At 48.6% G+C, this 13,828-nt stretch overlaps 1 protein-coding gene across 5 annotated transcripts in view; it reads left to right on the forward strand.

Annotated features, from left to right (window-relative positions):
• The window catches only part of LOC147700662 (uncharacterized), a 334,569-nt gene that overhangs the window by 283,824 nt on the left and 36,917 nt on the right, over positions 1–13,828 (forward strand). For all 5 annotated transcript variants that reach the window (XM_086929722.1, XM_086929724.1, XM_086929725.1 and 2 more), the window contains 2 exons: positions 64–156; positions 2,141–2,313. In XM_086929722.1, the coding sequence (XP_086785848.1) occupies positions 64–156; positions 2,141–2,313 (266 nt within the window). The remainder of the gene's footprint in view (positions 1–63; positions 157–2,140; positions 2,314–13,828) is intronic.

The following is a 13,828-nucleotide window of genomic DNA, read 5'->3' on the forward strand; positions in this document are numbered from 1 at the left end:
GTTGTGGACATGGAGAGATCTCTCTTGGAACCATATGTGTGACATGCTTCCTGTTTTTTTCAGGGCTGCGGAACAATACTTGTTTTTGGAAGTGGGCAGCGGTGGCTATTTTCCTCCTCCTCTATCTCATTACGTTTGCAGCGATTATTATCAAGTGTAAGTGTTGGAGTAGACCGCTTGCCTTCGTACTCTGTGCACTCTTCTTACAGTACACTTCTCCTCTTAAATAGGTTTTCTATGTTCTCCTTTTCTCTTGTGTTTGCACCCAAAGCTCTGGGTTTTGCATGCACATCTTCTGTGCCCATATACTATACTCAGACATTCCATCAGCCTTCTTTGAGGCCCTGCTACTGCTACCATTATGGTGCAGAGTTTTGGGTCCTTTCCTACACTTGAAAAATCCCTACATCATAATTGCTGTCTTCTTGAATTTTAATCTCAGATGTTGTCTAATCTCTTTGTTCCAATCTGAGAAAAAAAAACACACTCTCTTCTTTCCTGCTGTCCATCAGCTTCCGTGCCACTGTCTCAACCCATTCTGTTCTCCTTCCACAAACTCCTTTCACACAGAGCTGCCTTTTAAACCAAAATTCCCACATTTATTTTTCAAACTATCTATCAGCTACTTCTTGGGATTCAGTCTTTCTTATGTTTATGCGTTCTTCACATTTAGCAATTGCATGTTTTTTTGCCACTAAAGTTCCAATTTTTATCTTCCTCTCTTGTCTGGGCTCCTATCTTGCTGTTAGCTATCCACACTAGGCTTTCCGTGTTTAGTAATCGAAATGTCCTGCATTCTTTTTAAATTCCAGGTGCCACGCTTTTCTTCTTTTGCTTCTTTGCTGTAGTCCTTTTTCTAGGTCTTTCCTTTCTAAGTACGTGCTTTGTATCTGGTTGTATTTATACTCTTTAGCACTTTTGTTGATCTCTAAGGATTGTACTTCGAATCTGTCTTGATGGTTATTTTCTCTATCCTTGCTTCCAGTTCTTCAGCTGTAATACCACTTACAACTTAACTCTTCCTTCTGCTTCTGGTATGTCTCCATCATTTGTTCTTTCTTTATTCCCCTGTGTCTATGTTTATGACCTTACTCTGTCACTTTGTGAAAAGATCAAGGTATACATGTAATACCAGAAATATGATACATTGTGTCAAATTGAAATGTGTAGTTGTTTCTCAGCAGTGCTGATTTGTAAAGAAAAACATAAATAAAAAATAAATGAAGGGGCCCAAAGTTTTTCTGAGGCGCTTGTCGCTATCACTGCTTGATGTTGGGGTTGCTCAATACCAGGGCTGCCTGGCCTTGATTCTATTTCATTCATCTTTCTTCAACCACCAAATGCTTTGAGGCTGTTTATCTCACTTTTGCATGATATTTTTTCATTCTTGCTTTCTCCCGTTGTCACTGTTTTCCAATATGTGTATTTTTCCTCCCTTTTCTGACGTTTGCTTTCTTGCTTATGGCCCATGTATGATGATTAAAAATAAGTCCCAATCCCCAAACGTGGGTGCCAGTACCTAGCAACTGAACCACTGGCACAAATTAAGCTCTGGTTCTTAGTCTGTGACTATTGTGCTGAAAGGTATCATCATCAGGATGGTGGATAGTTCGTTCCAGAGGCACAACAGTGTTTCATAAATATCATCACAGCCAAAAAGAAATAAATGAAGTGGGAGAACATGGGCTGTGGAAGCTTCTAGTGAGGTCAAAGGGAAGACCATGAGCATCCATCTAATTTGTTCATCTGGGTATTATCATTTAAATTTTTAGTCATATTGGGTGGATCTTGTGGGATTGAGATAATTTCAAACACTGATTTTTCCAGACTTGGGGCATGGTTTGGAGTTTGGCAGCTGGGTTGCAATCATGTTACAAAGAGGACGGATATCCTGTCTGCCGTATTACAAGAGAGTAACCCGCATGGGCAACTCAAAATCAGGCCCTTGATCCCAGTCAGGTTTCATGAAAGTTAAATAATCTGTTCCCACTCACACATTTCGATTGATCATAAGCTAGAGAGACAGCCCCCTTTTGGCAGTACAAACACGGGGCCCACTTGGCCTCACATGGCCTCCTGGCTTGGACTGTTGACTAGTGTCTGAAATGTAACACAGTTATCCTTCTCTGTCCATGTATAGCGACCTTAGGTCCATCTGCTGTAAGAAGCGACAATGATTGTTATCGTACTGACTGGATGCCATCAATGAATAAATATTTCTGGAACAAAGAGGAAACGGATTGGAACACTTCGTCAAGGTTGTGTCAAGAGAAGAATGGCACGCTGGCTGTGCTCCACGATGAACTGCATGTGGTATGGAAATAGCATTGTTTTGTTGTATAGCTTCCTTTTCAGTGGCTGGGACTTTCACCAGAGGGCCTTGATGCTCATAGCCTGAGGCTTGTGTTTCATGTGTGTGCTGAAGAAATGCGCTACTTACCTGTAACTGCAGTTATCCAGTATTGGTGTCTTTCATAGATTCACATGCCTGAATCATTCCCCGTCGTCTGGATGGGAGTCCCCGGTACATAAAATAGTAATGTCCTATAGACATATATGTAGAAAAGTAGGCCTAGAGGCCTCACCTTATTAACATATCCATGTTCTTTTGTAAAAAGGACCAAATTGTAGAGAACAGCCAATCAGCTGCCACCTCCCTCTAGAACCTTCCTGTCAGGAATCTCAGTCCCTCAGATTTTCGTACGCACTAAGCTAAGTAGGCGTGTCACTGAGAGAATTAGGTGAGTCCTTCCAGGGAAGGCGGGAGGGTTGCATGTGAATCTATGAAAGACACCAATACTGGATAACTGCAGTTACAGGTAAGTAACGCATTTCTTATCCAGTATTATGGGTGTCTTTCATACATTCATATGCCTGAATCAGAGTAGCAAGCAATACCAAAAGCACATTTCTGATGGAACAGCAAATACCAGTCATTAGATAATACATATCATCCGACTATGAACCATCAAGCAACATCAGTAATAGCATTAGTAAAGAAATGTGCATACCAGAGTAGGATGGAGGGATGGAGGAAGGCTCACCTTACTGGAATAGATGGCGTAACACTGCTTGTCCCACTGCTGCATCCTTCATCAGCTCTGTATCCAGGCAGTAGTGCCTAGTGAAGGTATGCAGCGACTTCCACGTTGCCGCCCTGCAAATGTCAATGACCGATACCCCTACAAGGAGTGCCATAGAAGTGGAGATAGCTCTAGTGGAGTGCGCTCTCACTTTGGAATGTAATGGCCATCCAGCTTGGTCATGACAGAAAGCAATGGCTGCCGAAATCCATCGGGAAATGCTCTGCTTGGTAAGCGGTAGACCCTTTCTAGGTCTGCTATAAACTACGAAGTGCAGGTTAGATTTTCTGAATGCCTTCTGTCAATGTAAAATTTCAAGCATTGTTTGAGATCTAAAGAATGGAGCAATCTCTCAGCTGCTGTGCTTGGATTTGGAAAGAAAGAACGCAGAACTACAGGTTCATTTAGGTGGAAGTCCGATGGAACTTTTGGGATGAACCTAGGGTTGGTTCTTAGGATTACTCTGTCGTTTTTGAACTGTAGAAAAGGATCTTGGATTGAAAATGCTTGTAGTTCACTGACCCTCCTTGCAGATGTGAGCGCCAGGAGGAGTGCTGTCTTCCAGGAAACATATTTAAGGTCCGCTCTGTGTACTGGTTCAAACAGATGCTTCAGGAGCTGGTTAAGAACCACATTGAGATGCCAGGTAGGTGGCAACATCCTCACTGGCGGGAAAGATCTGTATAATCCCTTTAAAAACTGCTTAATCAGTCTGTTTGACCAGAGAGATGGACCTGTAAAGGTTCTTTTAAAATGAGAAATTGCTGCCAAGTGTACTTTAATAGAGGAGTGGGCTAGGCCCGACTCTGCCAGATGTAAAAGGTAAGGTAAGTTCGAGGCATGTGGGCTGCTGAATTCATATCTGTGCATAGATCGCCGCCTAGTGTTGGGTCCAGATGATTGCACATTGTTGTCCTGGAAGAGTCTTCGAAGTATCACGAGATAGGTGGCTCCTCCCCTGGACTACAGTGCGCATGGGCATCCTCTCCATCCTCAGATTGTTTTTTTCCGCCATTGGGTTCGGATGTACTTTCTCGACTCTAGTTCGGAAACTTTGTATTAACTCTCTCCTAAGGCCAAAAGGCCTTCGAATCGTCGGTATTGTCTCGTTCGGTGCCTGTTTCTTTTCCAGTTCTTCGAACCGGACGTCAGAGGTTGTTTCTCGCTTTCGACACCAAAAGGCCCAGACTACGACGACGATGGATCGGAGCCCGTTCAAACGATGCCCCGTCTGTAATTCAAAATACCCCCACATTGATGTGCACCCAGTGTGCAATAAATGTTTGTCCCCCGAGCACGACGAGGCCAGCTGTATGGCCTGCTCGAAGTTCCGCTCCAAGAAGACGCTTAAAGTTCGACGCGCAGCAAGACAGTCAGCGCAAAAGTCGGCGCCCGAGCCGGTCAACATCTTCGAGGCGGGTGACGAAGAAGGCACCGAACAAGAAGAAGAAGAAGTAGAAGCTCCTGACGAGCAGTCGGAACCAGCGTCGGAGCATGACTCCAACTGCGAGGTGGACGAGCACGATGAGGAGTACGTCCACGAAGAAGACGTCGTCGAGGTAGGGGACAACGACGGGGCCATCGGAGCAGTCGATGACGACTCCAGTGATGAGCCAGGCCCAACCGCAGTAGCGGGGCCTACAACTGACAATACGCTCCCTATGGCTCAGGTCGAGGCATCGCCGAAAGGCCTTAGCCAAGATCTTCCTTTACATTCTATAGCCCCGCGTACAAGCCAGGCTAAGAATACTTCGAAAGAGCCATCGGTCGATTCATCAAAATCGAAACCAAAACCAACAGAGCCTAAATCGAAACTGAAACTGCTTAAGATGGTCATCGGTTCGACGTCGACGCCAGTCAAACCAAAGACTATCGACGACCCTTCGGCGTCGAAAGGGGCCGTCGCCTCGAAGACTGGAGCGTCAAAGCAGAGCTCGACCGTCAAACACGTCACCTCGACGCAGTCGGCGTCGACGTCGATGCACAAACATGGCGACAAGGCCAAAGGCCTCCAGACCAAGAAGGCCGTCGAGCCGAAGATTTCAGCGCTCAAGCCGCTGCTGAGCAAACAACTCGAGTCGAAAACCAAAACCGACCCGAAACAGCAAGTGACATCGACGCCTAAGGCCGTGCATGCTATGCACCGGGAGCTCGAGTCGACGCAATCAAGCAAGCGTCCTACTGAGTCGCCGAAGCAGCTCGGATCGACCACTACGGCGAGCTCCAAGATGAAAGGCCACCCTCCGATTAAATTCGGTCTTCCACCAACAGCTCGAGCCAAGCATCTCGAACACCTCAAAGGCGCCAACCCTTCCAAAACGCTGTCTGCGCCTTCGAAGCCCACCCCTGAAGAGCTTGTGTTCCACGAACCCTCGTACGACAACCAGTCGAAACTCTTCATCGACTCGAAATCGGGCAGGCTTACCATCCATAAAAGGAAGATCGCACCTGAACATCCCTTGGAGGGTTATAAAATTCCGCTTAAACAGAAAAAAGACTCGGCCACCTCACCAGTTCTCTTTGAACACGTTGAGAACTATCCACAACAAATGGCATATTCTCCAGCACAAAGCGAGGCGGACATGGGTGATGATTATGGTCAGGCGGCCTTCACTTATCACGCTGACACTGATCAGGAGGAACCTCAACAGTGGTCTGATACTGTAGATCACACTGTAGATCCTGATGATCCACAAGCTGCACCGGACACTCAGTCCTACAACGTCAAAACCTCGCCAACTGAGGACACGGCGGCGTTTAACGCTTTGATAGAAAGGGCAGCCCTCAACCATGACGTGGAAATGCATGCAGAACCTGTGGAAGAAGATTTCTTATTTGACACTTTCTCCACCTCTGAAAGATCCACTAAGACTTTGCCTATCCTTAAAGGGGTTCTCAAGCATGCTGCGGACATCTTCAAAGAGCCCACAAAAGCAAGGGTTATCAACCCAAGGATTGAGAAAAAATATAGGCCTGCTCCAGTGGACCCCACCTACCTCAAAGGCCAACTCCCATTGGACTCCCTCGTGGTGGCCAATGCCCGCAAGAGGGCGAACTCGCAAACTAGTGGTGACGCTCCTCCTCCGGACAAAGAATCAAAGATCTTGGAGGCGTCAGGAAAGCGAGTGGCAGCACAGGCTGCTAATATTTGGAGGATTTCAAATACACAGGCCCTATTGGCTAGATACAATAGGGCTCACTACGACACACTAGAACAGTTGTTGCAACACCTGCCTGATGTTTACAAAGAGGGAGCAGAAATGATCATACAGGAAGGGAAGTTGATTTCTAACGCATCCAGCAAATGCGCACTGGATGCGGTAGACACGGCAGCTAGGGCCATTAACACTAGTGTAATGTTAAGATGTCACGCATGGCTCCGCATCTCTGGGTTCAAACCCGAGATTCAAACAACTTTGCTCAACCAGCCGGTTAACCCAGACTTCCTTTTTGGTCCCGAGGTAGACACAACCCTCGAAAAAATAAAAAAGGACACTGAGACAGCAAAATCAATGGGGGCCCTATAATCACAGCAGTTTTGGGGCAGTTCCTTTCGTCGCTCCGGTAACAGGGGAGCCTCTAGAGGACAGGCTTTACAGCAAGCCCAGTACACCAAAGGGAGCACGCAATCCACCTATACAAAGAATACCAGGGGTGGATACCGTGGGAACAGCGCCAATGGCAGAGGACGTGGCAATAACAACGCCAGATCCTCCGCTCCCAACAAACAGTGACGCCTTGTCACTGCCCCCCGACCATCTAACACCTGTCGGGGGAAGACTCCAGCAGTTCCTGCCAGTCTGGGAAGGCATTACCATGGACAGGTGGGTGAGACAACTTATCCGATACGGCTATTGTCTAGAACTAACCTCCACCCCCCCAACATACCCCCAAGGCACCGTCCTATGTCCGCAGAGCACATGTACTTATTGCAGCAGGAAGTACTCTCCATGCTGCAAAAAGGGGCAATAGAGCTCGTGCCTGCAGAAGAACGAGGTACAGGAGTGTACTCTCTGTACTTCTTGATCCCAAAAAAGGACGGTTCCCTGCGGTCCATTCTAGACCTCAGACCCCTCAATCAATACATACTGTCGGAACACTTTCATATGTTAACCTTACAGCAGGTCCTGCCGTTGCTCAGTCAGGGCGACTTCCTAGCGACCCTGGACCTCAAGGATGCATATTTCCACATTCCCATTCACCCAAGTCACAAGAAATATCTCAGGTTCACCATCAACAATCAGCACTGCCAATTCAAGGTCCTGTCTTTCGGGGTCACCACTGCCCCCAGAGTGTTCACCAAGTGCTTAGCGACTGTGGCTGCGCACCTTCGAAGACAACACATTCATGTCTATCCCTACCTAGACGACTGGCTTGTCCAAGCCAAGTCAGCCCAGCAGTGTGCCAGCCACATGTCGCGCACAATTCACCTCCTTCACAGTCTGGGGTTCTCACTCAACTACGCAAAATCGCACCTGCAGCCCGCCCATTTGCAACAGTACCTAGGGGCGACATTGAACACTCTGACGGCAACAACGCAGCCGAATCCTGCCACGGTCAACAGCATGCAGCTGCTCATTCGGAGGTTCAGGCCTCAACAATCTCTCCCAGCGCAGGTGTTCATGCAGCTCATCGGTATGATGGCATCCTGCATATTCATAGTCCCGCACGCGAGGCTGCACATGCGTCCCCTTCAAGAATGCTTAGCACGACAGTGGAACCAGGCTCATGGGCATCTAAAAGACCTAGTGTTGGTGACCGGTCGTGCATACAACTCTCTGCATTGGTGGAATCCACAAAACCTTTGTAGGGGACGACCGTTCCAGGAGCCTGTCCCACCGATAGTGCTAACGACGGACGCATCTCTCCAGGGTTGGGGAGCGCATGTCCTCCACTACACGGTGCAGGGACTATGGACAACACAACAGCAGAGGATGCATATCAATCTGTTAGAGCTGATGGCAATCTTCATGGCACTAAAATTGTTCAAGTTGCACCTGTGCAACAAGGTCGTGTTGATCCGGACGGACAACATGACTGCCATGTATTACATCCAGAAACAGGGAGGCACACACTCCCCGCAGCTATCTCACCTAGCCCAGAGCATGTGGAAGTGGGCCATTCAGAGGAACATCTTCCTCATGGCGGAGCATCTCCCGGGCATAGACAACCAGATGGCGGACCTGCTCAGCAGGCACAGTCATCAGATGCACGAGTGGGAAATTCACCCCTCGGTACTCCAGCCATACTTCCGGCAGTGGGGTCATCCAGAGATCGACCTCTTCGCCACAAAAGAGAACGCAAAATGCCAAAGCTTCTCCGCCAGGTTCCCACACCCGCAGTCTCAGGGCAATGCGATATGGATGAACTGGTCAGGCAGATTTGCGTACGCTTTTCACCCATACCCACTCATACCGCTGGTGGCACGCAAACTGCGGCAGCACTCCATGACGCTCATCCTGGGTGCTCCGACGTGGGCACGGCAAGCTTGGTACACCACGTTCCTGGAACTTTCAGTGGTGCCTCACCAACGGCTGCGCCTCACTCCCGGCCTCCTCTCTCAGAGCCATGGAGACATTCAGCACCCAGATCCGCAACAGTTGAGCCTAGCGATTTGGCTCCTGAGGTCATAGAGCTTGGCTACCTCAACTTGCCCCCTGAGTGTATGAACATCATCAAAGAGGCAAGGCGACCTACAACTAGGGTGTGCTATGCTGCCAAATGGAAACGTTTTGTCATATACTGTTTCAACAATGACATTAATCCGCTAGATGCGTCCACGCAAAACATCATATGTTGCTTGCTGCATCTGTATCAATGCAATCTAGTGTATAGTTCCATCAGGATACATTTGGCGGCTATGGCAGCTTATCTTCAGAACAGGCAGCACCTTTCCCTCTTCAGAGTGCCTGCCATCAAAGCCTTTTTGGAAGGCCTTAAAAGAGTGATCCCTCCCAGACACCCTCCTTCGCCTGTCTGGAACCTAAATATCGTTCTCATCAGGCTCATGGGGCCCCCCTTTGAGCCTCTCCATTCTTGTGAGATACAATTTCTTACATGGAAAGTAGCTTTTCAAATAGCCATCACATCTCTACGAAGAGTCAGTGAGCTTCAAGTCCTGACAATTCAAGAGCCCTACCTACAAATTCATGCTAATAGGGTAGTGCTGCGCACCGACCCCAAGTTCATGCCAAAGGTCATCTCGCAGTTCCACATTAATCAAGACATAGAACTGCCAGTTTTCTTTCCAAACCCAGATTCAGTGGCAGACAGAGCACTGCACACCTTAGATGTCAAAAGAGTACTCCTGTATTACATCGACAGGACAAAAGACTTTAGAAAGACTAAACAACTGTTTGTTGCCTTCTCTCCACAACACAAAGGCAACCCTATTTCCAAATCAGGTATAGCCAGATGGATTGTTAAATGCATACAAATCTGTTATCAAAAGGCTAAACGCACTTTAACAGTTCCCCCAAGAGCGCATTCCACACGCAAGCTAGGGGCATCCATGGCTTTCCTAGGTAACATTCCTCTAGAGGATATATGTAGAGCAGCCACATGGACCACCATACATACATTTACCAAACACTACTGCGTAGATGTACACTCCAAACAGCAAGCTGCTGTAGGACAGGCTGTTCTCAGAACTCTCTTTCAGACTGCTGCAGCTGGCACGGGCACCCGCCGATAAGGAGGTAACTGCTATTTATTCTATGCACAGATATGAATTCGGCAGCCCACATGCCTCGAACGGAATATGCTACTTACCAGTATGCATCTGTTCTTTGCATGTAGGGCTGCTGACATTCATATCGCCCACCCTCCTCCTCGGTGCCTGTCACAGCTGTAGCATTCAGAATCATTCTCAGGCATGGTCATCACTTACTGTAATTCACTCCATCTCTGCCACAATGGCGAAAAACAATCTGAGGATGGAGAGGATGCCCATGCGCACTGTAGTCCAGGGGAGGAGCCACCGATCTCGTGATACTTCGAAGACTCTTCTAGGACAACAATGTGCAATCATCCGGACCCAACACTAGGCGGCGATCTATGCACAGATATGAATGTCGAGTAAGGTGTCATACGAATTGGAATACTACCCCCTCTCCAGTTCTGGCGAAGGGGGTAGCATTCCACCCCTTTTAGAGGGACACAACATGTATGTAACTGAAAACCCCGGTTAAAGTTAACTCGAGCCTCAGCATCACAAAATGGATGCTGCCACCAAAGACACGAGTCTGACCTCCTGCTGCTGGGAGTCCTTCCAGCGAGGGAGGCCTGGACAAAGGGTTTCCTGCCTTGGGAGGTGCTAGCACCACGCCAGACAGGATTTTGTGTATTGAGGTAGGACAGGCTGAAAGGAATGAGACATGCCTGGGGCACACAAGGTGTCCCTCTGCATACCCCGGTTCAAACCAGTTGCTGGGGCACTCCAGCCCCAGCTCTGGCGCGAAACCGAACAAAGGATGGGGGATGTAACCACCCCCCTTCCTGGTCCCACCCATAGGAGGGACCTAGTCACAGTACAGCCCCCTTTAGGAGAATAAAGGTAGGAGCTGGTCCCATTCCAAATTAGATTATCCTGATTTGAAATTCTACAAAGAAGAAACTCTGGACTTCGACGTTCTGCTCCACAGAAGACTGAAGAAAATCTCCCTTGTGGCCAAGGAGTGACCACCCTGTACAAGCAGGCACCATCAAGCGTCCTAGCGGTTCACTTTGTCATCCTTCCCGGTGGAACCAGACTTCAGAGCCCGACGAGACCCGGACTTCCAGACCTCTCCGACCTCTACCTACATCCGCAGCACAGCTGAGATCTGTGGGTGCGACGAGACACGTGGGACCGGCCATCTTGGAGAAACTGCACTTCGCTTCCAGCACGACTTCAGAGGCATCCTCGAGAAAGTGCTTTGGGGATTGAGACGCCCCAGCCCGAGCAGCTCCTGCACAGAAGACCAGCCCTCCAGCATCCACGAGATCTGTGTGGGGCCCTTTTGCTTGATTGCTGTACAACGCGTTGTCTGGTCACTTGCCGGCTGGCTAGTGGCCTCCTAGACGATGATCCACGAAATCTTCACTGCTGGTCTGGTTGCTCCAGACTGGCCCTTGCTTCCTTCCAAAAGAGAAGCACCCCGGACCCTCCTGGTCCGCACCAGACGCCATCTCCACTCACCGCGTGGGTTGCCTTTGCCAAGGCCTGTTGACTCCGAATCCGGATCCGACACCGCCGACAGCGAGAGCCTGCGTGGGACAGCTCGTGCCTCCATCCTGGTCGTCGAAGACACGTCCTGGTCCACGTGGCTGCAGAGTCAAGCGTCCACTCTTCACCTGATCGCGACAACAGCATCTGGTTCCTTCCTGGTTCCACTTCGGTCACTGGCTAGTGACCTTGAACATTGTCCCCTCTGCTTTCAGGTTTCCATCTTCCTCAATCCACCCTTGGATCGCTCTGGACATCTTCCTCCTGGTCGCCTGCAGCATCTTTCTTCAAGGCTCCATAGACTTCGACGCGGAAACCGGACACCTATGCACCCGCAGCCCGTGGGTGAGGTAACGAGAGCATTTCGGTGCTCAAGGGTAGATTGACTCTCCTAGTGTCCAGGTATCCTGTCGTTTTAGTCTTAACCAGTTGGAACTGTCTTTTACTTACCTTTTCATAATTTGTAGTGTCCATTGACTTTGTCCCGCATCTCGCGTGTGAGTTCACACTCTGCACACGCGTCCCGTGGGCCTCCTGCTCCTTACCTAAGGTTAGGGTAGTGTAGTCCCAGCGATCCTACAGCCTCTGGACATCTTCATTTCCTCTATCGATTTCCTTATACCATTTACTTAGTATATGGTTTGTCGTGCCCCTAGGGCACCATTGTAATTTGTGCAACTTAAAGTATTTTTCATAAGAGTCTTGTCATGTGCTTAGCCCTCTGATCTCATAAAGAGTTCAGAGGTGTTTTGTTAGTAATAAATATCTTGTTTATTTTCATAACAACATGTGTGGTGTCCTTTCATTTGGTATTTAAAGGGTTATATGTGGTAAAAACAGCTGGCTTCACATGCCAAAAGAGTTTAGCCTAAGACTGCTTTGTCCATGCTACCATTAGGATAGCTGGTAAATAAGGTTGACTTACAACCAATCACCATAAGGGTTGTTTGTACTGATACAAGGTGATCACTAGAACTAGTGAGCATCATATATCAGGCCAACTTCTCACATCCGGTAGTTCAGATAGGTATGGGACTATATCCACCCATAGTTGTCTGTTATAGCGCCCAAGAAGCGCTAGGGCATTTGCCGCTTTTAAAGTCATCGCTGACATAGTGGAAAACCGTTTGCCTATGTTGTCCAATTTCCTTCCCTTATCCGGTGGTGCCGATAAGAGTGACTAGGGATTTCTGGAGTTCTTTTGTGCTGCCTGAAGTACCACTGAATCAGGCTTGGGATGCCCTGTCAGACAGGCTGTTGCAGAATTTGGGGCCTTGTATTTTTTATCCAAACGCGGGACCACTGGTGAAACTGATGCTGGATTTTGCATCACTTGAACTCCCTGCATCCACAGATAATCAATAATTGGAATAGATTTTGACGATTTCTTCATAGGTTCTTTAAAATCGTACAGGAAGCATTCCTGCTCCTGGGATTCCATGGTAATCTGAAAGCATTTAGCGGCCCTTTCCAACACATTATGGAACCCACCGATGTCCACCGGCGGAGAATCTGAGGTGGCGGGTACTGGCGAAGCTGGCGAAGGTATAACATAATTGTCACAGTCTTCATGTACAGATTGATCATCCTGTACCTCACCTTCCTCTTGTTGTTCTTCCTCTTCTTCGTCCGAAGATTGAGGTATCGGCAACTGTACTCTCTCCTGCAGGATAACCAAGGGCGGCGGTTGTGGTCTAGGCGACGGTGCTGCTGTGGTTGACGTAGGAGCTGGAGATTCTGGGAATCTCTGCTTGTAGTCTTGGATAAGAAATCTTAAATCCGACACCAAGGATGCTGCTAGGCAGACCATAGGTGTAATATGTGGTTGAACTACGTGTTCTTGCACTTCCTCCTCATCTGAACTTTAACATTCCACATTTAGGTATAAGGGGCTCGTTGCCTGAAACATATCCCCTTCGTCCGACTCCTCATCTTGAAGGAGACATGCTGGTGGTAAACTCTGCACCCGGCTAGGAGAAGTTAACTCCGGCGTCAGTGTCCTCTTGGAGATTTTAAGGCACACAGAAGCTGCCTGAAAGCCAGAATCACCCAATGTCGATGGGCCCGTCGACGGGGTGACCGTCAACGATGTAGTGTCGACAGTTGTTATAATCTGGGCATCTGTCGTCGACGGGATTGGCGTCGTCGACTGTATAAAAGGATTAGTCTACGATGTTGTCGTCGATGGTATTGATGCAGCCGTTGATGGTACTTTCGTCGACGGGGTCGTCGTCGTCAGTGTTCTCGTCGACGGTGTCTTCGTCGACGATGCTTTCGTCGACGGTGTCTTCGACGACGAGCCCCTCGACGACGGTACCGATGTTCGCGGTGATGATCTCGTCGTCGACGTTGTCGTCGGCGAGGTATTCGTCGACAGGATCTTGGGTGTCGACGTTGACTTCTTAATGGCAATCGTCGACGATAAAGTCTTACCCGCTGTCGACGATGAAGTAGTCGTCGTTGATGATGAGAATGACGACGATGCTGTCGTCGTCAAGACTGTCGTCGTCGATGCGGAGACATGCACAGGAGACACAGC

Source organism: Lissotriton vulgaris, chromosome 7 (assembly GCF_964263255.1).
Source record: "Lissotriton vulgaris chromosome 7, aLisVul1.2, whole genome shotgun sequence".
Lineage (NCBI taxonomy): Eukaryota > Metazoa > Chordata > Amphibia > Caudata > Salamandridae > Lissotriton > Lissotriton vulgaris.